The sequence below is a fragment of the Megalobrama amblycephala genome, linkage group LG3, assembly GCF_018812025.1.
Source record: "Megalobrama amblycephala isolate DHTTF-2021 linkage group LG3, ASM1881202v1, whole genome shotgun sequence".
NCBI classification, from domain to species: domain Eukaryota; kingdom Metazoa; phylum Chordata; class Actinopteri; order Cypriniformes; family Xenocyprididae; genus Megalobrama; species Megalobrama amblycephala.
In genome coordinates, this window is record NC_063046.1 from 18,782,516 (window position 1) to 18,807,877 (window position 25,362).

A 25,362-nucleotide genomic window follows, 5' to 3' on the forward strand; every position below is an offset into this window, starting at 1 on the left:
TGGTGCACATGTCGCAGAATGATAAATGAAGGTCATTGGGTCATCTTGGACAATTTCCAAGATTTGTACAAATCAGGAGTCAATGACTGTACAACCTTCAAAAGCGATGAAAAGAGACCGGGGGGCGAACCCGGCTGAAAGAAAAAAAGAACTTTGTTTTGTCAAGGTTGAGCTGGAGGTGAAAAGACAAAGAGACAGACTGAGATCTGTAAAATAAAATGAACAGAATCAAACTGAAAATCCAGAACACTGTATAAACTTTTAACCAGATGTTGGTCAAGGCAATAATGGTTTGGCCTGCAGCTATATGGAATGAATACTAGTTCTTTTACAAAGACATTTTCAAAGACTAATTTATATATATATATATATATATATATATATATATATATATATATATATATATATATATACGCTCACACACACACACACACACACACACACACACACACACACACAGTATAGTAAATTTATCAGGCGTGGTTGCAATAATCGCACAATGATGAGAAATATAAAGAAAAACAGTCTTTAAAAATCTAAGGAACATGCAGGAGATAATAATAACATAGCACAACAATGAAACCAAACAAAGAACTGGGAGAACTGAGGGCTTAAATACACAAGGGAGGATAATCAACAGAACAGGGAACAGGTGTGTAACTAAATTAACAACACGGAAACTAACAATGACCAGATACACAGGCAAAACGGAAACAGGGAAAACAAAAACAAAACACAATGAAACACATAAATATCTGACGATATAGGGGTCAGCAAGAATTTTAATTTTAATCAAAGTATCTTCTGCTGTTGTTATACAGTAAAAAACACTAATATTGTGAAATTTTACAATTTAAAATAAATGTTGTCCAGGATTCTTTAAATATTACAACATTTAAAAGAACAGAATTTATTTGAAAATCCCGTAAATTAAATATTATATTATAAATCCAAAAATCTAAAAGTTTTTACTGTCACTTTTGATCATTTTAATGCATCTTTCACCAGTTTCATGCATTAAATCACCGATTACACAATGTAAAGCCTGTGAGCATCTCAATATAATTTTCAAACAAATATAGATAGATCTGGTGGTAAATAGGCTATGTAGCTATTATTAGACCATCTTAATGTGAATACCAAAAATGTATTTGAAATACATTTATTTTATGCTAAGTATGCATTTACATATTTATGTACTTAATATAAATACCATGCACCTATACTTTTGGTATAGCCTACTAAATTGATACACTATCTACTAACTACATAGTCTGCTAAATTGGAACAACTAATTTTCTACTTAATGCACTTAGTTATTCGGAAATAGTGCTGAGGTCCAACTAAAGATATACTTAGGCTAAGTATATTTGATTGTGCTAAAATTGAACTATTGCAAGTATACTTTTGGTACACTTTAAATATCTTGCATTTAAAGACCAATATTATAAAGTGATCATACTACTAATAGTGATATTAAAACACATTATAGGCTTAATATTAAGAAATGTGCATTGTGCAATAAAGAAGTAAAGAAGTTTAATTAATAATTATACCAGTAAGTCTCAAGCGATATGTCAGTATATGTTAATGGATATGTACTATACTAAATATGAAATAAATGTATTTTAAATACATTTTGGTATAGGCATGTATTATATAGACATATTTGGTATATATATATATATTTTTTTTTTTTTTTTTTTTTTTTTTTCTCACTATAATACTAACATGTGCTACAAATTATGATATGGCCTGATGCCTGTTATTTTTCTTGGTGGAACATCTGACATTTCAAATTGGTAAAAACTGATTGATTTTAGGTTATTAAAAAATCTTAAATATATCCTGTTTGGCAGATTTGTTTGTGAAATCTCCTCTAACAGACTGTTAAAGCAGTCATGTGTGGATCATTCTGAGAAGACAAGCTGTTGTTCCAGTGGTTTTCAATCCAACAATTGTGCTGTAGAACACTGACCTTGAAAAGCAGAACATCAGTGGTGGCCTTTACATGGATCTTGTTCTGTCTAAGCCTCTTGCAGACTGAATGCCATGGCCACAGGGCTTTTAGGGATTTGTGCCACCTCCACAAAAGCAAATGCTGTAGTATGATAAGACATGGCTGCTCTCAACTAAACGTGGGTGTCACATCTGGCAGGAGGGTATAAATGTCCATGTGAGTGGAGGTGAAGTGATTTTGTCTCAGCAAAACTCCAGCAGGTAAGACTGATATGGACTTTATATTGTAGTGTAGTTTGACTTCTGTTTGAATGTGTTTGTTAGTTGCTTTGCCCAAACCAAATCTATATAGACAAGTTTATTCATTCTAGTTTTTCACGTTTCAACTTTTTGTTCATGTTTTCCTGTGCTCTGGGTTAGCTTACACTTTTAATGGTGATTTTCTTTTTTATTTTTTTATTTATTAAGCAGTAAATCACTATAACCCCAAGATGGACACAACATGCAGCGCTATTACTTTATCCACTGCAGTACCTGTATTTGATTAGCCACACACTTTCGCATTGATTCACAGATGAGGATGCGCTTCGTTGTTATGGTGATGCTGTTGCCAGCGCTGATGAGGGCAGGATCAGAATGCAGGTCCAGCTGTCGCCTTACCAATATCTCCATTACCATGGAAAGTGAGGAATGTGGCAGCTGCATCACAATTGACACCACAGCCTGTGCCGGGTTTTGCACAACACAGGTAGGATGAAGAAATTTTCTTGTAACCTTTACATTGAGATGTATGTATACACATTTGACTTATATGTCTGTGATAGTTTAAACATTTTTTATAACCTCAAATTTATTGATGCATCATTACTCCAGTCTTCAGTATCACATGATCCTTCAGAAATCTGATTCAATAATTATTAGTTAGCTCAATAATTATTATTAATTTATAGTGTTGTTACTGGTGATCAATTATATATAATGGTTCTTATTATTATCAATGTTAAAAACAGTGCTGCATAATATATTTGTGGAAACGTGATAAATTATTTTTCTCATTTCTTAGATGAATAGAAAGTTCAAAAGAACAGCATTTATTTAAAATAGAAAACTTTTGTAACATTATAAATGTTATGAATATTCTGTGACAACTTATTTACATTATGTGATGTGCCTTTATTTAGCAATAACAAAAAGGCTCCATCTACAAATTCAAAGTTCAAACTCTAACTTGGTTCTATAAGGTTTCTATCTGTGAGCCAGTCAGCACTTCAAATGCTCACGAAAGGACCAATCGACCCATATAGACTCACAGATCTATCTATCTATCTATCTATCTATCTATCTATCTATCTATCTATCTATCTATCTATCTATCTATCTATCTATCTATCTATCTATCTATCTATCTATCTATCTATCTATTAAATCTACTAAACTAAAACCTAAAACTAAAACCTTAAAAACTAAAAAATCTTAAAACCTTTTAACTTTCTGGCTAACTTTTCAATCAATATTGATCTCTACAGAGAAAGCCATTTTACCTGTCCCACTTTGTGGAATAAAGTCCTGGTATTACAGTAGCTGCTTTCTGTCTAAACCAAGAGAAATGGTTCCTGCAATAATGTGCTTAATTACCCATATTTCTACCTAAAATGAGCATCGGCACTAGACAAAATATTTAGTGCTGACTTTTGTGCTTAACTTGAACAAGAAAATAATTATTCGTCCTAAAATGTGAAATAAATGTTATAGAAAGCATTAAATTGAACTTTCCCATCCATGTCAACACATTGTTACAACACTAATTTAAATATATATACATATATGTTTTATATATATGTTTTATATATATATATATATATAATACATTAGTATCAGATAAAAGGGAACTAAAATATTTTCCATTTTGACAGGACAGAGTTTACCGTAGCCCCATGATGCAGAACTACCAGAACACCTGTAACATCATAGAATGGACCTACAACACGTATGAGTTTAAACGCTGCCCTCCCGGGATTGACTCGGTTTTCACGTACCCTGTGGCCCTCAGCTGTGAGTGCAGCAAGTGTAACTCTGACATCGCAGACTGTGGAGCTCTCAGCCAGCAGACATCCAGCTGCACTGTACATTAGACAAGGAAACCAAACCATTTGAAAGCCTGTCGTACAATTTTGAATATTTAGTTTTTCTTAATTAAATGTAAATTGCATTATGGAAATTTGTCAGTATCAATAAATATAACAATAAAAAATATAAAAACAATATAAAAAAATACTTTGGCTCCCAACAGGTCATCTATGTTGATTCATCCTGTTGTTTTTCTGGAATCTTCTGTAGGCTCTGGTGTCAATAATCTCAGCCAGGCACAAACTGCACCATTAAAACAGCTCACACATAGCAAAAACAGATCTCATTTCCTGTGATAAACCATCTGTTCCCAAGTGCACACAGATACATTAATTTTGCTTGTGAAATTGGTGCATTTTTACCAGAGTTTATAATTATCCTTTAGAGACTAACTGTAAAAATTTCTCTCTATGAGGATGCTCTCTCTGATACGCTGAGCAAACTCACTGAAACCATACTCAATTTACATAATCAAATTAGTAATGAATCAATATAAATATCAAAGGGTTTTCAGAAAAGGGTCAATCTCTTACATATAAAAAGAGAAATTAGTTATGGCACATCACAGAGCACCTTAATACTCATGTGTGATAGGCTAATAAAAGGAACAGATGATAGAAACAAGAGCCATTACATAATAACAGATGCACTTTAAGGTGTCATCTACAAATGAAGACATGCATAACTTACAGTTGCTTATAGGAGTAAATCTTAAAAAAGGCTAACATATCTCATTATGCCTTTTATATATATATATATATATATATATATATATATATACACACACACACACACACACACACACACACACACACCCCGATCAGGCATTACATTATGACCACTGACAGGTGAAGTGAATAATACTGACTATCTCTTCATCACGGCACCTGTTAGTCGGTGGGATATATTAGGCAGCAACTAAACATTTTGTCCTCAAAGTTAATGGTCTGAAGCGCATAGTGCAGGTACACTTAGGGCGTGTCTGTATCCACTTTTGCTAGTTTAATGACGGAAAAAATGGTTGGTGTGCCAGACGCATGGTCCAAAAGGGTTGTACCTAGTCTCTTTATGAATCATGGGTGTGTTTTGGGTGTAACGAGCAATAAACCAATCAGAGTCTCATCTCCCATTCCCTTTAAAAGCCAGTTGCGCTTGCACCATGGTGGATTCGCTATTTACATGGCGGAATTTGCAAGCGGAAAGACTGAACACTTCTCCAGAGAGGAATCCTTTTATTTTTAATATTTAAAAATGTTAGTGTGCCACTGTTGTGCACCCGCCTAATAGGTGCATATCACTAACGCGTCCTTTAAATAACAAAAAAAAAAAAATAAAAATACTGCACCATTGACTTTAGACCAAGTTTTTGTTGGTCAGTGGTGCAGTCATTTTCAGTTGCCTCAAAATAGCAACATGGCAATAATGCACCTGAACACACCTAATTTTCAGACCAGCACGCCCATGGGCGAACAGATGGGCGCAGGTGCATTTGCTATTTAAAAAACGTGGCGCTGGACCTGAAAATGATAACTGTGTTGTGCATGTACATCCTTTCATGGAAACAGCTTTCCTGTAGCTCAGTGGTTAGAGCATGGCACTAGCAATGCCAAGGTCATGGGTTCAATCCCAGGGATTGCACATACTCAGATACAAACGTATAGTATAATGCAATGTAAGTCGCTTTGGATAAAAGCGTCTGCCAAATGCATAAATGTAAATGTAAATGTAAACAGTATTCCCTGGTGGCTGTGGCCTCCTTCAGCAGGATAATATGCCCTGCTACAAAGCATAAATGGTTCAGGAATGGTTTGAGGAGCACAACGAGTTTGAGGTGTTGACTTGGCCTCCAAATTCCCCAGATCTCATCTGTGGCGCATCTGTGGGATGTGCTGAACAAACAAGTCCGATCCATGGAGGCCCCACCTCACAACTTACAGGACTTAAAGGATCTGCTGCTAACATCTTGGTACCAGATACCACAGCACACCTTCAGGGGTCTTGTGGAGTCCATGCCTCGACAGGTCAGGGCTGTTTTGGCAGCAAAAGTGGGACCAACACAATATTAGGAAGGTGGTCATAATGTTATGCCTGATAGATATATATATATAGATTTAAAACAGACAAAAAAAAAAAAAACATCTTCTAACTCATGGCATTAAGTAATGACAAGAAAAGCCTTACATTGCAAGAATTGTAATCATTTAAAAAAGCTGTACCAATGCTGTGCAGCTTCACCTTTAAAATTGCAATGGCAGTTATTTGCACTTGTAAAAAGCTTCACGCAGGATTAGTTTTAGACAAACTGCCTGTCTAGATATGAACGTTTTGAAAACCATCAAATCTGCCTCAATCGAATTCTTTTGCAATACATTATCCCTGCTTCAAGTCAACTTTCTTGCTGTTTGTACATGTTATTGTTGTGGAGCTACAGGGCAAACTGGGCCTATGACAGATTGTTCTTCATCTTGACATTCCTGGCTTCTAGCACTGCAACATGAGGTGGAGTGCCCTGAATGTGCACACTGAGACAAATGGTCCAATTAGAAAAACATCTTAGATAATATCTAATAGATGATATCACCAAACAAATACTAAAGTTCCCCAAGTAAAACAACAGCTTTTTTCATGTCATCATAGTTGGTTTACAGAGAAAATCATAGAGCTAAAGATGTATATTATAATAAATTTATAATAAAATAAAACCAGTAAACAGCTTTTTATGCTTGGTATTTTACAGTTATAGTGATTCAGACAAAATTTGCAGTAGATACATATTTTCAAAAATTCAGATAATTTGAAAAGAGGTTAAAAGATCATCATTTTAAAACCTTGCACTAACAAAACCATAAGCACTCTGCTTAAATTCAGCTTTTATTTTTGTAAATGTAAAGGCAAATTTCAGGTGGAAAAAACAGCTACATTACAGCATAACCAAAGAACTGATAATCCTGGAAAGATTAAAAAAAATGAACACAGCTGTAATAGTATGGGGGAAAAAAAGCAAAAACATAAGATAACATTCTATATTAAACTTTTACATTTAAAAACAATAAACAATACACTGAATTGACCAAGTACTTCTGCAATGTCCATATAAAAAGCCAGTGCCAGTCCCTTTACGCTCAGAGGCAGAAGTTGGTGTCGTCTTCTGTCTTCCAACAGGTTATCTAATTGGCAAACTTGTTACGAATAATCTCTCCCCCCCTCTACCTCCACCTGCTCGTACAACCATTTCCGGTCACAGCGGCACTCCACACCGCACTTCCGCGAGCCACACTCGGGACATGGGTAGAAGCAACCCATGCAATCTACATCCAGACAGTCACACAGATCCCTCCCACATGAGATCAGCAAGCCTTTGTTGTCATATACTTTACTCTTGAGAGACAGGGACTGTCTGTAGGGACAAGAAAGATGTGAGCATGTGTTAGTAGTACCTTTTTAAAAAAAAAAAAAAATTACACCTTTATACCTTATTAACCCCTAAAAGGTACATATTAGTACCACTTGAACAGGTACTGCCACAGTGACAGCTTTTGCGGCTGCCATATCTTGGCTTCCTGGTCAGGTCAATGCAAGTAATATATTTTTATTGCAGGATTAACAGTTATTTTACTACGTGTGACATATAATTTGTATTGTTAAATAAAACGAAAAAGTAATTTGAAGCAATCTGCATATTTTCTTGGCATGCGAGTTCAACAGCACAGCCAAAGTGTCTATTTACAACCTAATGTTGCAGCGTTGAGAATTGTAGCCAATCACAGGAATTTTGTTGAAAATAATGACCAGTCAGAGGTGTTTAAGTTACTGGTAGTGAGAATCCACTCAGTATTTCTCAAAATGCTGAATGAGCTTATATTTAGCGCAAGTTCTGCAGGCGCACACATCCTCTCATAACAAACAAAGCAGAGACACAATGTAAATAAAAGATTCAATATGGAGTTTTGACAGATTCATTGATTAATATGGGAGTTTTGTGCTGAACTGACTGAAAGCTTCAGTGATTATAAAGGAAGCGCTCGTTACTTGCGGTCTAATTTCATTCACGATTTGTAATAGTGATTGCTGCTCACTATTCTGCTGGCTATAGTGGTAATTTAATGCCTTTTTAGTTTTAGATTCACAAAACTTTTTAGTTTTACATTTTTTACAGATGATGTCATGTCATCAGAGTCTGCCATACCTTGTTTTTTGGTGAATTGAGGCCACTGCCTTTAATATATAAATTAAGCACTTAATGCATACATAAAGCTTGCCGCAGTGAACTGGCAAAAGCAATGATTATGAATGTGTCAGAAAGAACAGAAAGGAGAATTCGTGAACTTTTTAATAATGAATTAATAAACTAATGTTTTCAATGTCAGCTGCAAAGATTAAGTTGACGACCTTGACTTATCTTCGCAGTATAGACCAATTTGGAGCAGAGGTCACAGTTATGTCACTTGCAGCTGCATGAGCATAGTGGTGGCAGAAAAAAAGTGGTAAGAAGTGGAGGGAAATGGGCAAAATCCAAAGAATAAGAGAAAAATGTTTTGTTGTGCCTTTGGATAGAATCAGAAAGCAAGAAATATAGTCTTCATTTTTATAGAATACCGTTGTTGAAGATGCATTTGAAACTAAATGGAGACATTTATGTTGCAAGTCACAGACTGGACTGGAATGATTAGTCTACTATTAAAGCATGAATTTGATGTAAACAGTAAGTCTACATAATATTCACATATGCAGTTCATATGCATGTTCAGGGGACATACATACATAGAAGTTACAGCATGAAATAATATTTAAACCTATAACATTTTACATAGATAACTTTTAAACATAGCCAATAACAATTTTATTTCACAATTCTGACTTTTTTCTTGCATTTGCGTGTTTATATCTACCAGTTCGGACTTTATAACTCACAATTTTGAGTTTATATCATAATTCTGAGAGGGAAAAAAGACTAATGAGTATATTTCACAATTCTGTTTTTCTGTTGTGTGAGATTTAAACTCAGATTTGCAAGAAAAAATTCAGAATTGTGAGATGTAAACTCAAAATTATTTTTTTTTTATAGTTTTACTCCGTGGCTTCCACAAACTGCTACTGCAGAACTGTCATTTTCTGCCACCAGGTAGGCTCTGCCCACAAAAAACACCATTGCTGTTTGCAAAAACAAAATAGGTCTATAGTGATGTGTTTACAGAGAGAAATGCATGTTAAATCATTTCATAACATGTCATGCAGTAAGCGCGGTAGTAATTCAGCTTTCACACTCCGTATGAACATTCATATAGGTGCCTAATAATAGCACACATTTATCTAGGTAAACCTTAGAGAGAGCTTTTTTTCTGCAACTACCCAACTAATTAAAATTTGGTTGTCTGATCCTCTTCTCGGTTTATTTGACTATTAGGGGGCAGCCGTAATAGGAAGGCAGGTACCTGTCACCTGATGAGAGCTTCATCCCTGCACGTCTCCGATCATTTATACCTCTGCCCTGTAATAAAACAAAAAAGAAAAATCTGAATGACATTATAAAGGGAAAAAATATGCAGCTGAACTGTAGCTGTTCCCTTTCAAATCGCACTTTTTCCAGGAATCAATGCTGTGAATATCAACATATCTACACCGATTTGTATCTTTGACACACCTTGTGGCCAAGGACCTTTCAGATTTGCTCTATTCACATAGAGGAAATCTGAAAATGAGATTTTTCTCCATGAGATTAAACATGGAAAAAAAAGAAAAGAAAAGTGTGAGACGTGTTAATGGCCTACAGAGAAGCTAAAAACAGACTAAAGTAAGTTATAGCAATTGCATATTCAGCAGTGTATGAGTTACCTTCAGGCTGGAGTCTCTTATGGGTTGCCTTCTGTCTTTTGTGAATTGTTTGGCTCTGTCTTTATCAGAAAGTGAATTAAACCGACTGGAATCATTTACATCCTTTCCCACTAACCCTCCCCTGTTTTTCCGTAACTCAATCTGTAAGCAATAAATAAAACAATGAGAGAGGGATTGCATTTCAAAAGCAGATAGATATACATTTAAGTTGGACAACAAGAATAACTTTACCGAGTGCTAGGATACACACCTTTGTACCATCTCCTCCAGAGTTTGTGAAAATAGTTGGCACTGCATCCTCTCTGAGAAACAGTTTTCCATTATAGTCACGGAAGCAGTCAGGCTGAAAATGCTCCGAGCACAAACAGGAGTTTTGAGTGGGAACAAAATTCTTTCTCCCGAGGCTTCGTACCCATTGCTCGGCCAGCTGAGGCTTGCTGATTGGAAACCTGAACAGAAAGACAGCAAAGGCGGCTCCATTACTTATTGTTACTTTTAAGAGCGTTTTATCCACACATGTCTGTATTCTGAAGCCAGTTACCTGTGCAAATCACTTAGATTTAAAAGAAGCTGACTCACTATTGCAAACTCTGACCAATCATATAAGTTGCTCAAAGCTAAATTCTGTTTAGCTTTTGAGCAACACAAGCTTTCAATTGTATATAAAAAAAAATAGGAGAACAAGGCACCATGATAATTAAGAGGGGGAAATACTGTGTTGCCTCTTGTTTACAAAACAGAAAATACTATTTTAGGTGTATTGCATTTACGACAAGTTGCATATGAACTAGGAAGTCTCTTATTTAGATGCGTATATAGCAACTCGTGCACATGTAAACACTAAAGCCTAACACAAAGCTCAAGTGTGTCAATAAAGCAACATGCTTACCTGTAGAACCGGATTTCTGACCCTTTGACAAACCGGTTTGAGCAATCAATAGCTGAACAGGAGATCGGCATGATTCTCTATTTATGATTTAAAAATGTAGAAGAAATCTGTTATGGTTCCAAACGAACCAAAATCATTTTTCACAGGGAGTACCGTGAGAGCGGCAAAACACACACTTTCCTCATACGCATGCGCTGTTATTTGTTTAGCAGCCACTGGGCGGCCACATTGAGATCCGTTTAGTTTCTATGAAGATCATTCAGTATTTTGCAAGTGCGAAGATATGCTATCGCTCCAATATTTTATGTTTGATAATCACAAAGCACAAAGGTTTTTTCCTAGGAACACTTGCCAAAAATAAACAAATTTAAAGACAAAAAAAGTAAACTTATAACTTGTAAACTTTTATTTTGAAATAAGAAGCAACCGGAAGTTTAACAAACATTTTCCTCAGTGTTTTTAGTTACCACATGTATCCTCCTGTACAGTAGTGGAAGGTATAAAAAGGTTCTCAATGGATCACTTCGAGAAGGATTTAGTTGATGCGCTTAAAGACATTGTCAAGGCTGGAAACTGGCAGTGTGTGGGAGACAAATCTAAATTTAAGTCACCATGCACGAAGTAAGCGCATGCCATTGTATAAATGCTCACACTCAAATATATGATTTCGTGAACTGTCATAAAAGGGCATTCTGTAAAACACATAGCGTTTTGAAAAAGTAAATCTATGTAAAAAATAATATCTATATATGTGGAATGTGACAAATGCTTCTGTTATGAATGGATGTTATAGTGAAAATATAATTTACATGAGCAAAAAGTGTCTTAAATTAGTCAAAGGCAGTGGTGTCCAAAAGTCTGAGACCACTTGCATGTATTAATTAATTAAAATACGTAGCTGTTTATATCCTCCCTGAGAAAAGAACAGTCAGTATAATATTTATTATTTACACTTTTTTTTTAATGTAAAAAAATATATTTTTAAGGTTTTACTCAGATGATGGAGAGCATATAGTCCTGGTGCATACAGAGGATGATAAATTCTGGGCTATGGATTCATCTTGCCCACATGAAGGTTAGTTGTAACTCTAGACTGAGATAGAAAATTCCAGTGCATTGTGCGTTGGTCAAGACAAGTGTCTTTTCTTTGTATAGATGGACTGGTTTTGGTTTTAAATTCAGTTTGGTGTCATTTGTCAATTGCAACTACTTTTATGTTTTTGACAAATTCCATATGATTATATAGTTCTTTTTGAATGGCATTTTGTTTTGTGCCCTCACATACAAAACTATGTTATATGCAAAACTTGATTTTTGACTGGTGTCCCTTTATTCCATTCTCACCCTCTTGACCTCCTTGTGGCTTCCCTCAAAGGCCTTGTTTGCACAGAGAGTTTTGAGAGAGAACTTTTTCTAGATGGTTGAACCACTTCTTAGTTGAACCATTAGTGCCCACACAAGCCCATCTGCTCGGATATTGTTGTATATTTGTTTTTAAACTTACATACTTTTATAAGTACTTTTATATGTAAGATTAAAAATATTTTCTGACATAAAAATGTTACAAATTAATTATGAATCCCTGTGAAAATATCATAGAGATCTGTAATAATGTAACGAGAGAATTGTTTTAGGATCTGAATATCATGATCTATTGCTCAACAGGGGGCCCACTTGAGCAAGGTGATATTGAGGATCTGGGCAATGGGAAACTGGCTTTGATTTGCCCATGGCATTCCTTTGATTTCTGCCTTGAAACTGGTTCCTCTTCCTCTGGACTACAGGCAAGTTGTTATGATGGACCATGTTAAAGGGATATTTCACTCAAAAATGAAAGTTCTGTCATGATTTACTTCAAACCTGTATGACTTTCTTCTGTGAAACATAAAACAAGATATTTCTTATATTTTTTATTTCATTTTTTTGGTCAGCTGTCACTAAAAAAAAGGTTAGCAACATTCTAAAAATATCTTCTTTTGTGTTCTGCAGAGGAAAGAAAGGCTTACAGGTTTGGGATGATATCAGGGTGAGTAAATCATGACAGAATTTTCATTTTTGGGTGAACTAACCCTTTAATGTAAAGTGATCAACCTGCCAACATTCTTGATGTTCATATTGTCACCAGAACCAAGTGTATGATGTCCGAATACTGGATGGAAAAGTGTATATAAATACTCAAAGCACACTGTCCCTCTGTCCCATCCCAGTGACAAAGATAACCCACCAAGGTGAGGAATGGCAGAACTTGTAAATATTAATTGTGAATATGATATGTTGTAGTACACAAGACATGCTTGTGCTGTATTCCTTGCAGACAGTTTACCCATTGAAATAAGCTCCTCTGAAAACACACTTTGCACATGGGCCACTAAAATCCTTAACACCCCAGATCCACAGGAAAAGGTTTGGAAATGTCCTTTAACAAATAGTAATTGACTAATCCATATCATTCATCACAGTGCTATTTCATCTGATTGCGCAAAATAAATCATCATCAGACTTCTGCTTTGTTTTTCTGTGACGTGTAGGTTTCATTGACCAAGATGGTGCAAGAGAACTGGAACGGTGGGAAAATAACAGAAACTGGAGAGACCATCCCTCCTGCACATCCAAAAAGAAAAGACAATCTGACTGTTGTGGAGCCTGGAAAAATCAAACGGGGCAAAGGCGGCACACTGGTAAACGTTGTTCCTTTTAGATGCTATTTTTTCTTCAACAGAAAGTTAATAATAATAATGTAAAAGTAAAAATTGTTTTGTGTTCCATCAGGCGAGTAGGATTGCCTTATTGCACTCACTTGCTAACATAGAGCAGTGGGCAATAGACCTGTCCTGGGATGTGATAGCAAGATTCTCCTCTTTTAGGTTGAGCACTGGAGAGCCATTACCTCGCCAGTTCTTTGATGACTTTGTCAAAGTAGCAGGAGATGAAGCCAAGGTTTGAATGTTGACGTCTTTAATTTATTTAGGCAAAATGCTAAGTAATCCACATTAATCTGACGTAACCTTCTCCTGCAGCATTATCAGTTACTAGAGCAAAGGATTACGGAACTTGGCAGCTTCTTTGGTGCTTTACCAGTACACAACGGTCAGTGTTTTCATGTGTTTGTCTTTTTGACTTTTTTCACTTAGCGTAGGTGATGGTAGTGGTTCAATATCTTTCTCTTTTCTTTTCAAAAAGGTTTATGGCAGTCAGCAACAGATACGTCTCATGACCTTCTGGCAAGGCTAGCTATAGTGCACATGGTCCATGAGGCCAGGTAAAACGCATCTCATGTCTGTTAGCGTTTGTTATTTTCACACGTGTCTGAAAATATCTATTTAGTTATACATCTGCATTGTTTTTGCACAGAGGTTTAGATGTGCACCCTCAGACTCTGTCCCGCTTCGCCTCTCAGGGAGACACAAGCTCAGTGAAGGTGTTGGAGGTGATTTATGCTGATGAGATCACACATGTGGCTGCAGGGTTGAGATGGTTCACATACATCTGCTCACAAGAAGGACGGGTAAGAGATCTATCAGCTCAGATTTCTTTTTTTAACCATGTAACAGTATAATTAAAATGGTTGGTGAAATTTGCCTGTAAATATTTTATTTTTTAAAACACCCTTACTGATGCAGATAGGCTTTCGAGATACTTGTATACAGCACTTCAGTTATGACAGCTCTCAGCATAGTTTGTAAAATATTTTATTAATGTAAATAGAATGTACATAGGTTTGATCTTGGTGGACTAGATCTGCTATGCAGCTGCTACAAAACAAGTAAGACTTGCTTCTGCTAAATGCTTGGAATATAAAATTAAAGGGAACATGCTGCTGCTAGAGAGAGGGAGACCCCGCGTAGCAGATCTAGGCAGGTGGTGCTGGGGAGGCGGAGGGCTACAATGGGAAGTTGCATAGCACACAGAGATAGTGCATTCGTTTTGATGCGTCGTGGTTACGTAGGGAAATAGTAATGGATACGTAAAATAGATGGGCTGGAAACATAATAGAGTTTCATGGCTGAACTATTCATTTGTTTGAGCAAAGTCTGTGTCTGCTTCCAAATGAGAGAAATATGTATGTACTTGTACTTTGTATGCTTTATGTACTAATGCACCATGTACTCAACCATGTAGTGTATGAATTTTATAAGGTCATTCAGCATCAGAGTCTGATAGCCCTTCCCTCTCCACTACGTAATTAAAGCTACAATAGTTAAATGCATAAAGTGTCCAACATTCCACACTTCATTTTTTCAGTTAATTGAATGCATCATCCGGGTATTTAAAGTGTACTCCTCCTATTTGGAATTTTCAGTGTGAACACACTACTTACACTGTACTACAAAACGGCATTGAATAGTGCACAAGTACACAAATTGGGACGCACCTTGTGTCTTTATCCTAGCTTGAGAGCTGCTTTTTCATATTTCAGGATTCCTTGAAAACATTCCATGAATTGGTGAAGTTGCATTTCAAAGGGTTTTTGAAGCCTCCATTCAATACAGAAGGAAGGAAGACAGCAGGAATGACAGAAGAGGTAAACGTACCATTGTTGAATTTAAAAAAAAAAAAAAAACAGCCCTCTCCTTTTACCACGTAACTTAAAACAAATAATAATCTTTGATGATGTTTTATATTATGAAAGTTTTTGTAATGATCACCCTCTTTACCTACAGTGGTATGTTCCTCTTGTCAAGCCCTCCATCTTACAGAAGACCTCCTGAGTGGACTTATTTTTATTCAGAATAAAAAGCTGCTTTGCATCCTGAAAAAAGGGGACTCTGAATGGCGAGTGTGCTTGCATGATTCAGATGCACCCTAAGGGTGGGTAAAGAAATCACAGAATGGATCTGTGAATCCAGAAATATGTGGATTAATTTTTCCATAGTAACCACTATTTATAGGTTTCTTTAATTCTTGCGTAAGAAATTAAATTTAATCAATGAACTTGAATTTTATGGATTTCATTTAAATACATTAATAAATAAATAAACCTATTTAAATATTGTTTTTAGCAGTTCAGCGGTCTTGCTGACAGGGGGCGCTGTGATGTTTTGCTTTCAGCTGAGGTTTTTGGTGTAAGGGGTGTGGTTTACACTGCTGAGAAACTGTATGTAACTGATGGTTCTGAGCAGGTTCTCATATTTAGTTTAATATATTTTTAAGGTATTACACTTTTATCATAATTTAATAATTTTATATCATCAATTAATAACTTAATCTAAATGCTGAAAAGCATGAACATTCAAAAACAACTGAAATAGCACAAGATATATATATATATATATATATATATATATATATATATATATATATATAAACAATCAAAACATAACTCTTAATAACTTGGATTAAGTTTAAAACAAAGTCAGCATACTGTTGATAAAGGCATGTGGCTTGAAATTAATTTTTTTTTGGTAAAAATTCCTTTGGGAACAACAGTATGCCGACTTAAATTGAATCAAAGTCATTAATGCTGAGTTTCATAGACTTTTTTAACTGAAAGTAACTTGCCCTGACATATGTTAAAATGTGTCAGTTCTATTGTAATGTCTCAAGATGCACACCAGTAATGTTTTTTCTAAGGCACATTTATAAAAGCTACTCAAATGTCCTAATTGAGCTAAGGCCTAAACCTGGCTTAATCTAAGCCCTGTCTGTGAAACCAGGCCTAAGGGTTCTGTCTCAAATGGATAATTAATTGTCACTCAATGTGACCACAGGTTTATCTGTGTAGATAGATATGTTCTTAGCACAGAATTAAGTCTTTGTAAAAAGTAATTTGAAGCAATTTTTAGGCATTAGGTCTGTTTGGTGATCTCTCAAATTTTCCCACTGTTCTTAGGTTATATTTAAACAATTGCAATGAGTCATTACACTGCTAAGAAATTACCCTGAAATATGATGCAGATTTATGAATAAATGGTTCACAGCAAATACGCTGTTCACTTTGTAACGAGAATTAATGTTTATTTATCTAATTTCTATAAAGATTTTTTTTTTTTTCAGATCGAATGTGATGTTGAGAAAAAGACAGTACAAACATGAGCAGAGAATGTCTATGTGCTTGTTACCCAGACGTGACAGAGTTTTCCGTGCTGCGTGAGCCTTTGTCATTGGTTTTCACTTCTGCTTTTTATATTTTTGTGATTTTTTTTTTCCGTCATGTGTGGTGGTAAAGTTTACAACTGTCCTTACCAATTTTTTAAATTCGACTCACTTTGGTCACTGTATCTGCTCTTTTAAAGGGTTTTTTCACCCAATAATAAAAATTCTGCCATAAAATTTTGTTCATCTTCAGAACACAAATGAAGATCTTTTTGATGAAATCTGAGAGATTTCTGTCCCTCCATAGACAGCTACACAACTACCACTTTGACGCTTCAAAAAGTTCATAAAGAGATTGTACAACTAATCCATATGAATAGAATGGTTTAGTCCAAATTTCCTGAAGAGACTATCAGTCTTTATATGATGAACAGATTGAATTTAGGGTTTTATTCACATATTGATCAGAGAACATAAACAGAAGTTCAACTGAACCTGCTTGACATGCGATTACAAACCTCTTCCGGAAGCTCAAACGTGCTGCGTAACATAGAAGAACGAAGCCCAATGGTTCTCTTACACGTCAAACAAACATGCTTGAGCTTCCGTTTACCACAGCTGATGTGTGAGTTGATGAATGTTCATATGTAAATAAAAGCCTAAATTAAATCTGTTTAGCATATAAAGCGATCGAGTCTCTTCAGAAAATTTGGTCTAACCACTCAATTCCTATGGATTAGTTTTACGATCTCTTAATGAACTTTTTTAAGAGTCAAAGTGGTAGTTGCAAAGGCAGTCAATGGAGGGACAGACATCTCTCAGATTTCATCAAAAAGATCTTCGTTTGTGTTCCGAAGATTAATGAAAGTACCCTTAAAGGGTAAGTAATTAACGACAGAATTTTCATTTTTGGGTGAACTAACCCTTTAAATGTGTGCTCGCCCCATATATATATAAATACACTGTACAGACATGTGTAAATGTTGGTCCTGCAGCACGAAAACTATCGACATTTAAAAATGACTTAAGGTTTACTTAATTAATGCAAAGGTGAAGGAATAAGGAATGAAAATCAAAATAGTTGAGTTATAAACCGTAGGGTCATAACTATGGTAAAAGTTCAGGTCCAGTCATTTTCTGTTTTCACAAAAGAAAAAGGTTATCTCTTGCGCTCTCCAAGTCTTTTTCTCGCCTTTTTGCGCATGTGTTTACATGTAAAGCTTCCTTTCTGTGTGGCACTTCCCAAGTACCTCTCCACTGAACTGGTAGGTGAGCTTTTTCTTGATCTTCTTGACTTCTCCCGTCTTGCCATAGTTTCTCAGAGCCCTTGCCATCTTCTGGTAGGTCATCTTCTTGCGATTTCCCTTCTGTACGCCCCAGCGGTTTGCTAAAGCCTCTTTGTGCTTGGAAGAGAACTGGAATGTTCCTTTTTCTCGATCCACCCACCAGATGCTGTCCTTCATGTCACCATTTCGCAGAAGGTCAAGCAGGAACTGATACAAGCGAATTTTCTTCTTGTTACCTTGAAAAACAAAGGAAATCAGCACCTACACTCTTAGAAATAAAAGCTCTTTACTGGCATCAATGATTCCATGAAGAACTTTTAACATTCATAGAACCATTCCATTGCACAAAAAGTTTTTTATGCTAAGAAAAAAAAAAACAGTTCTTTTACGGCATCACTACAAAAATCCCATTTTGAAACCTTTTTTTTCTCAACAGTTACTGACAATGTGGTTTCAGTAACAGCTGGGTTGGGTTTGCCTCGCTTATCCACATTCCATATCATTATCGTTGTGTTCGTGTCAGTAAGCTGAAATTGGTCTTTGTCTTTGTCCTTACCATGTTCTCCTCCTGTTGTTGAAGTTATGTGGTCTCTCATACACTCCTCATCAGACACCTCTAACGGAGGACTGCGACTGACGGGGTCATCGTCATCCGAGCTGCGCTGAAGAGGAGAGGGCTGTACGCTGTGAGGGTAACAGACCGATGGCCGTGGCAAATATGTCATCTGTGAAGATATAAAGTACATGATTTTCAAAGAGCGCACAGAAAAATAAAGATTCTAGTTAGAATCAACTAGTTAGTAAGAAAACATACTGGTGCCAGAAGTACATAGTCCGTGTTTTGGGAAGGTTACTATGGAAGGTTACTAAGTTACCCCATTTAAAATGTCACATAGTGTAACTATTTCAATTACTTTATTAATGTAACTGATTACATTTGATTACTTTTCTAAATTTCTAATGAATGTTTTCAACTGTTAATCATTTTTAAACATTTAAACCAGACAGGGTTATACTCAAAGTACTCAACATTGATTACTGTCAGACTTCTCAAAATCCTTTATCAGTTGAATTAAGATTATAATAATTTAATTTTAAAGCGCAGCCACCACAAAATCAGACGTTAACACCTCTTTTTACTTCGATATGTTTGTGAGGTTAAATACAGATTTAACAGATTACAGTTACATTTATTTTGTAATTAAATTTCGTAATTCCGTTACATGTAACTAGTTACTCCCCAACACTACATAGTTAACACATAATTAACTCACCACAGCGAGTCATTTTTGAATATTTATTATAAAGGTGATGGAATTCTTGCTAAATTCACGTTCAGGCACAAATAATAGCCTATGAGCTATACAATACATGTGGGAGCCACGTTTGTGCAATCAGGTGGTCTGAAATGTGTCATTTGGAGATTTCAGCCTGGTTCAACATTAAGAAAGAGGAACTTTATGTTTTTATATATTGCCGATTTAAAAGTGCAGTGAAACTTCAAGCTGCAGAATATGATGCAATTGAACAAAGCCCACAGAATATTTTGTCTGTTTCTTATGGAAGCCCGTTTCCACCACTAAATAAAAAAATAAAAACAGTAATTGGAACTTTTTTTCTCAGAATTCAGACTTTTTTTCTCACAATTCTGACTTTATAACTTGCATTTGTGAGAAAAAAAGTCAGAATTCTGAGATATAAACTCACAATTGATATAAAGTCACAATTCTGACTTTTTTTCTCGCAATTCTGACTTTTTTCTCTCAATTCTGACTTTATATCTCAGAATTGTGCCTTTTATATCACGCAATTGCGAGTTTATATCTCAGAATTGTGACTTTATAACACAAGTCCAAATTGTCAGATATAAACTCGCATTTGCAAGATAAAAAGTCGCAATTACTGTTTTTATTTTTTTATTTAGTGGCGGAAACGGGCTTCCATAGTTTCTTTACAGTAAGGACGTGTATAAAACAGTATGGATGTACAGAATGGAATATATATTAAAGAAAGAAAATGCTATGAAAGAAAGAAAATGTTATGAAAGATCTGAAAGGTTACCCTATTTTCAGTTAAACCGCTTCACTCTAAGAAGCCCTTACAAAAACCCAAAGTGTCAAGGATCATAGCGGTCTCATGCGATTGCACACACAGTGCTGGGGTAGCAGTTTCTTGTGACATGATAGTTGCAGAGTCTGATGACTTGAGGAGAGTGCCCTCAGAAACACATGACAGTCATACCGTATTTATAAATTTCCAGTATTTTCATAAGGAAACATTGTACTGCTTCTTTGTGCATTTGTTATACCTTTTTTGTTTTGGTTGTTTTACATCCCTTAAAGACTTGACTTTTTAGAACAGTGAATATTTCTTACATTTCTGCCCTTTCAGCAGTGATACTTGTCTTCTTGGACAAGAAAGAAGCATTGCTTTTCTCAAAGACTTCATTTTATATATGCAAGGCTTAAATGCAAAAAAAGTCATTGCTTATGGTTGAGGTGTAAATAACTAATCTACTGATTAACTGATACTGAATTCATAGAATAGCTCCTTTAAAATTACCATGGCAAGCACACTATATTCACCAAAATATCAGTTACTTCAGTTATTGTTTTGGCTCAGCATTAAATTGCATTAAAGATTTTTACACTGTTTAAAGGAGATTATTAAGGTAATGATACCTTTTGAGCAATGTTGCTTGTACACTTTTCCATTGAGACTGGGCAACAAATTTCTATCTGGATACTTTAGATTGAAATTTGTCGCCCATTCTCAATGGGAAAGTGCCCAAACGACTCAAAAAGTTGCCCAGTGTATCATCAACTTTATGGTTTTAGTAATGACAATAACTCATTTTATCATGGCAGATACTTATCATGGTAAATTATTGTAAAGGGTAAAATGCAGTCAAGATTTATAATATTTATGGCTATATGAGACAAGTAAAAACTGTTTTCAACATTGATAATAATAAGAAATTTTTCTTGAGCACCAAAGCAGCATATTAGAATGATTTCTTAAGGATCATGTGACACTGAAGACTGGAGTAATGGCTGATGAAAATCCAGCTTTACCTTATATACCGTTATTTAAATTGTACTAATATTTGAGTATTGTTGTTTTGTACTGTGTTTTTGATCAAATAAATGCAGCCTTGGTAAGCATAAGATAAAAATATTAAAAAAATCTTACTGACCCCAAACTTTCGAACTGTATAGTTTACATGATCAAAAAAATGTAAAGTTATTATAAAATTAGCTGAAAAATTAGCTTTTTTTCTCCAAGCATCATGCACCTTCCAGAGAGACTGAGCTCGTACGACAGGCAGCATATCAGTCCGTGGTAGACGGATCTCTGCTTCCTCCTACAAGGACGTCTAGAAAGGAAAAGCTCTCTTTTGCGACAGGCTTTATGGTTAGAGTTTGCCTTCGAGGTGAGGTCCAACCAAAGGAAAGGAAATCAATCACTGCATTATTCTTTTTTAGATTAAATGATCTCTTTCAAGAAGTGATCTTTGATTTTCCACCCACAGAGCAGTCATTGATGGATATGCAAGGTGTATATCCTCTTCTTATCGAAATATCTCCAAATGGTCAGGCAAACTTTTTTTTTAATCCAAGCCAATGTAGAAAGTCTCTAGAATGTACTTATTTTCTACTAGACTGCCCAAAGGAGGCTAATAAACTAAAAAAGAACTGCAATATGTTTCCTGTATAAATGCTAACATCATATGCATGTTTTTTTTTTTTTTTTTTTTATATAAAGTATTCTGGGGTTTTTTAAGCTCTGACATTTGTGCGCTTGTGTCACAATATAGAGCGGTTTTGTTTGTGTAAGTGGGGATGTTCTGTGTAATGGCAGTTGATGAGTGTGCAGACTGCAGTTACAGTGACAGTGTTGAGTTTTGGTCAGGATAAGGCTTAGTTGAGCAATAGCTTGGGCACAGATGCTTTCTACAACCTCTTAACCAGCATCAACAACCACTTGTGTCACGAAGCACAGGAGAAATGTAACCAAAACTTATTAAACCCGTTTTTAGAGACACAGACAGTATCTCTCCGAAACATTTCTCTGTTCCTAAATGTCTCCTACACTGTATTAAACAAAATGGTTACTTCTCGTCAACAATAATGTGACCAAAGCTCAAAAAGAACTCATGTGAGGACAGGACATCAAAACATATCATGTACAAAGAAAGAGCTCTCACACATAAAATGAAAGTGAATGGTATTAAATAGCAGGTGTTTTATAGAGAATGCAAATCTCACCTGTGGAGGGGGCAGGGTGAGGTGATGCCCGGTCAGGCCTGGGTCGATAAAATGACCAGACTCGACATCTGAAAAGCGATGCACATTCGATGCATGTAGTGGCTGCACACTCTGGAGCTCTGTGAAGTGGCTATCTGGCAAGTTCTCGAAATCCACTGGATGGACATGATGTGTATTGTAATCCCATGCATGATCTAGACATGGACAATTAAGTTGAAACAGAGGGTCAGCAGAAAGCATCTTTTAACAGCCGAAAGAAATATGACAATACGTCACATGCTTTTTGTGTAAGCTGGTACAAGCAACTGATAAATCAACCATGTCAGGTTATTCTGTCTGTCAATTCAATCGCATGCAAGAAATTACATTTACTTTCTCACTACACTGGGACTTTGAGTGTCACCCTGTTTCCTGTTCACACCACCATTTCCTTTGCAGTTTTTGAATAGCCTCAAGCATGTTGTTTTTTTTTTTTTTTAATGCTGTTGTATTTAACGGTCAATCTCTAAATGGAACATTTCAAAATATTTGATCAAATTTATCTGATTTTTTAATATTCTGTTCTATGTTTTATCACATAGAGAAATAATCTACAGCATAATATAATTTGACTAAACTTCAAGTAAAGTGGGAGTGTTCATAAAAGAACCATTTATTACATTCTCTGGAGAAACATGAGTGTACATTCATCCACTGAACAGAAATAGCTGTTACATAAATTGTTTGTGGGGGAAAAAAGTAAAAAAAAAAAAAAGTACTCTGCATTTCTTCACTGCCGTATAATGAAACTCAAAACTGTTTTCAGTTTCTGTCATTTAACTTCTTCGAAAAATCAGCACATCGCTGTCTGACGCCAGGGCTGAATAAATAAGGCAAAGGTCTAACTAAAGGTCACCATGAACTGTATCACAAAATACTCTCGCAGTCCTATATACAGAATTAACAAAATGCAATCTCCATCCTCAACCTCAGAGACAGAAACTGATGCTACTGTTTAGCACCCAGTTTTAGACGCCTACGTAGCTATATTGCTATATTGTCTCATTTTGGACAGAAACCCTTGGGGATATTTGTCGTTCTACGTCTGTAGTTTTCTTGCCTGTCAGAACGAGGCATCTGTTTCCTGCTTTGTGCTAGGTCACTCGCCCGGTTCCACTCGCTCGCTCTCCTAACGTCCCCCTTACAGTTCAGGCCCAGCTGCCCTGGGTGTGATTTTGATCCGTTAACTCAATATAACAAGAAGCTGTTTACATGGGCCTCTCTAGGTGTTATGACACTTAAGTGTTTTGTTAGCAGGGGGTTAAGTCAGTAATATCTAATAAAACAGATATATGTAAGAAGACCATTTCGTCAAAGAACATTGCTTAACTTGAGCTGAAAGGGGAAAAGTGGAGTGGAGGCTATTAACCACTCATTCGAGTGGACATTATTGTATTTTTTAAACTTTGGATCATTCAGTTGCATTATTTTAGCATCAGTTTAGCAGTTGTTTGTGGACTGTTTTTAGATTTTATGAATAAAAAAACCCAAACCTTCTTATCGTGTAGATAGCTTATAATTTTAGATAACAAGGAATACAAACTCACCGTTCTGACCGTCATCAATGATATACTGATACTCCATTGGTGGTCGATACATCTCTGATTCAAACATTTCCTCTGTTTGCTGCTAAGCAAATAGATAAGAAACAAAGGGTGACCAGTTTGAATAACTGGAGCCAATAGCAAAATAATAATACACTGGACCATATAGGAAAAGCCTCACATCTTTGGTTATAACTGCCCAGTAATCTTTTTGTACAGACGGTGTCTGTGACATCCAGCCAGTCCAGGTTACTCTCTCTCTACCCTCTTCTTTCTACATAGAAATTATGATTATTATACATTTTGGAGAACAGTTTATTTTTTCATTGCACCCATGTTAATCATAGCTTGTTACAATGAACATACCTCTACACGTTAGCTATAATTAAGACATTTATTCATTAACATTCAAATAATTGATCCACTGTACACTAATAAAAACATCAGATGTTTAAATGTACATCCGATTAGCTGAATCTCAATAGATTGCTGTTTTGAAGTGGTTGGCACAAGCACGTATGCATGCCGACACTAACTCTGACTTTTTACATGAAAAAGAATACACAAACAAAATGTACAAATTATCCTCAAAATATAATAGACTGACGGATGTCAAACACTAATTTTACAAAAAAAGATCCAGCTGTTCAGTCAGCTACTAGTACGTCCACAATGACGAATCTTCATAATGTCTTTTGACACGCTGGCAGCACTACAACAAACAGTGAATTTTTACGCATCTACTAGCAGCAGCAGCATCATAATAGGACCATTTAGAGAATAAAAAATACTCACGGGTGGGATGATGTACCCCTCCATTCTGTACGGATGCAGCATGGATTCCTCGCCGCCTGACACTCGATCTGCAACTCTGATGCTTTCTCAAGGGCTTTCAAAACTGTCCCCGTACCATTGCTCAACTCTGCTAAATTTCCTCTTACCAAATGAAACCAATGATCTAGCTCATGCACCTTATCACGCAGGGGGCCTCAGAGATCGGCAAAGGCCCAAAAAAGAAGCCAACCAGAGACACACTGCAAAGGGCAACCTACCCTGACAGTGGCCGTCAAAAAGGGACAGAGTTTCTGTTTGTTACTTCTTTATTTTTGGGGTGTGTGGGTAAGTGTGTGTGCGTATCCGCTGGAGGTTCCTGATTTTAGGGTAATGGCAGGTGGGGATTTTATCTTTGCAGTTAGAATAGGCGTAAAGTGTCACCTCCCCCAATGGCCAATCAGAGACAGCTCAGCTGACCACTGTTTTTCCTGTCCACCTCCATGGTGCTTGTCATTCTATAGAAAGTCCTTAATGCTGGATGAAAATACACAGAAAATTGGTGCCATTTTCAGAGTTTTTTGTTGTTGTTGCTGTTGTTTAAATATATATAT

At 35.9% G+C, this 25,362-nt stretch overlaps 4 protein-coding genes across 9 annotated transcripts; 2 read left to right on the forward strand and 2 right to left on the reverse strand.

The window, feature by feature from the left end:
- The first annotated feature begins 1,764 nt into the window (after positions 1-1,764).
- Positions 1,765-4,179, forward strand: fshb (follicle stimulating hormone subunit beta). Of its 2 annotated transcripts, XM_048183352.1 has the most exons (3): positions 1,765-2,220; positions 2,534-2,707; positions 3,873-4,179. In XM_048183352.1, exons 2-3 carry the CDS (start codon positions 2,534-2,536, stop codon positions 4,089-4,091), a joined length of 393 nt encoding a protein of 130 aa, XP_048039309.1. In that variant the 5' UTR covers positions 1,765-2,220; the 3' UTR covers positions 4,092-4,179. The 2 variants fall into 2 exon arrangements, with proteins under 2 accessions (XP_048039309.1, XP_048039308.1); XM_048183351.1 differs by having other exon boundaries at positions 1,765-2,707.
- Positions 4,180-6,939: 2,760 nt separating this feature from the next.
- On the reverse strand, positions 6,940-11,026 carry LOC125264755 (ADP-ribosylation factor-like 14 effector protein). The gene is given in 6 exon segments (XM_048184421.1): positions 6,940-7,289; positions 7,291-7,483; positions 9,519-9,574; positions 9,919-10,059; positions 10,169-10,367; positions 10,808-11,026. Coding segments are annotated over 6 exon segments (696 nt in total). The 5' UTR covers positions 10,879-11,026; the 3' UTR covers positions 6,940-7,253.
- Positions 11,027-11,246: 220 nt separating this feature from the next.
- si:ch73-314g15.3 (uncharacterized protein LOC368688 homolog) lies at positions 11,247-15,789 on the forward strand. Of its 2 annotated transcripts, XM_048184419.1 has the most exons (12): positions 11,247-11,428; positions 11,794-11,882; positions 12,473-12,591; positions 12,933-13,035; positions 13,122-13,210; positions 13,336-13,485; positions 13,577-13,744; positions 13,825-13,894; positions 13,988-14,066; positions 14,159-14,312; positions 15,225-15,329; positions 15,469-15,789. In XM_048184419.1, the coding sequence occupies exons 1-12, from the start codon at positions 11,322-11,324 to the stop codon at positions 15,514-15,516; spliced, it is 1,281 nt and encodes a 426-aa protein (XP_048040376.1). In that variant the 5' UTR covers positions 11,247-11,321; the 3' UTR covers positions 15,517-15,789. The 2 variants fall into 2 exon arrangements, with proteins under 2 accessions (XP_048040376.1, XP_048040375.1); XM_048184418.1 differs by having other exon boundaries at positions 15,225-15,789.
- Positions 15,790-17,852: 2,063 nt separating this feature from the next.
- On the reverse strand, positions 17,853-25,147 carry spi1b (Spi-1 proto-oncogene b). Of its 4 annotated transcripts, none has more exons than XM_048184423.1 (6): positions 24,773-25,147; positions 24,159-24,251; positions 23,981-24,059; positions 22,395-22,588; positions 18,683-18,851; positions 17,853-18,362 (listed from the first exon to the last, which is right to left on the reverse strand). In XM_048184423.1, the coding sequence occupies exons 1-6, from the start codon at positions 24,812-24,814 to the stop codon at positions 18,049-18,051; spliced, it is 891 nt and encodes a 296-aa protein (XP_048040380.1). In that variant the 5' UTR covers positions 24,815-25,147; the 3' UTR covers positions 17,853-18,048. The 4 variants fall into 4 exon arrangements, with proteins under 4 accessions (XP_048040380.1, XP_048040379.1, XP_048040382.1 ...); XM_048184422.1 differs by having other exon boundaries at positions 23,981-24,062; XM_048184425.1 differs by lacking the exon at positions 24,159-24,251.
- Positions 25,148-25,362: the final 215 nt, after the last annotated feature.